At 61.9% G+C, this 561-nt stretch overlaps 1 protein-coding gene across 1 annotated transcript in view; it reads left to right on the top strand.

The window, feature by feature from the left end:
* SH2D1A (SH2 domain containing 1A) overlaps window positions 1-561 on the top strand; it is a 22,059-nt gene that overhangs the window by 2,490 nt on the left and 19,008 nt on the right. The window contains exon 4 of the mRNA XM_077763503.1: window positions 1-16. Within this exon, the coding sequence (XP_077619629.1) occupies window positions 1-16 (16 nt within the window). The remainder of the gene's footprint in view (window positions 17-561) is intronic.

Raw genomic sequence — 561 nt, forward strand, 5'->3', positions numbered from 1 at the left:
ACTGCCTGTGTGTGCTGTGAGTACGTCGCGGTGGCCCGGGGGGTCCGGGCCCGAAGGGGACACCCGCTGGGGGCGCCTGGGGGGCGTGGATGGGAGGCAGCCGCAGGCCAAGTCCAGGCTTCCTCTCCTGCCCGCGCGACAGCCCCAAGGCCCTCCTCAGGTCCAGCCTAGGTCGGTGGCTGTCCATGCTTTGGCTTAGGTCCCTCCCTGAGGATTTCGCTCCCTGGGCCTTGACACTCCAGAAGCGCCGCCTCCCCACGGTCTTTTGTGGCGACTGCGGAGAGAATGAATGCCCTTTGGGGTGGGGAAATGCAACCTAGAATTTCCTTTGCTTCGAGAATGGTCCAGGCTCCCGACTTCCCGTTTTGACCTCTAGTCGAGGCCCGCAGGGTGGAGCCCTGGGATGGTGGGCCGGGCAGAATGGGGGCCACCAGCTCCTGAGAGAAGGAAAGGCCTCACTCCAGACCTCTTTAAATGGAATTGGAGGTGTCCTCCCACAGGCAGAGGACAAGGGAGAGGAAGGAGACTAAGAAACGAACTCTATTCCTTTAAGAGTGCAGT

This window comes from Crocuta crocuta, unplaced genomic scaffold, assembly GCF_008692635.1.
Source record: "Crocuta crocuta isolate KB4526 unplaced genomic scaffold, BGI_CrCroc_1.0 scaffold482, whole genome shotgun sequence".
Classification (NCBI taxonomy): Eukaryota; Metazoa; Chordata; class Mammalia; order Carnivora; family Hyaenidae; genus Crocuta; species Crocuta crocuta.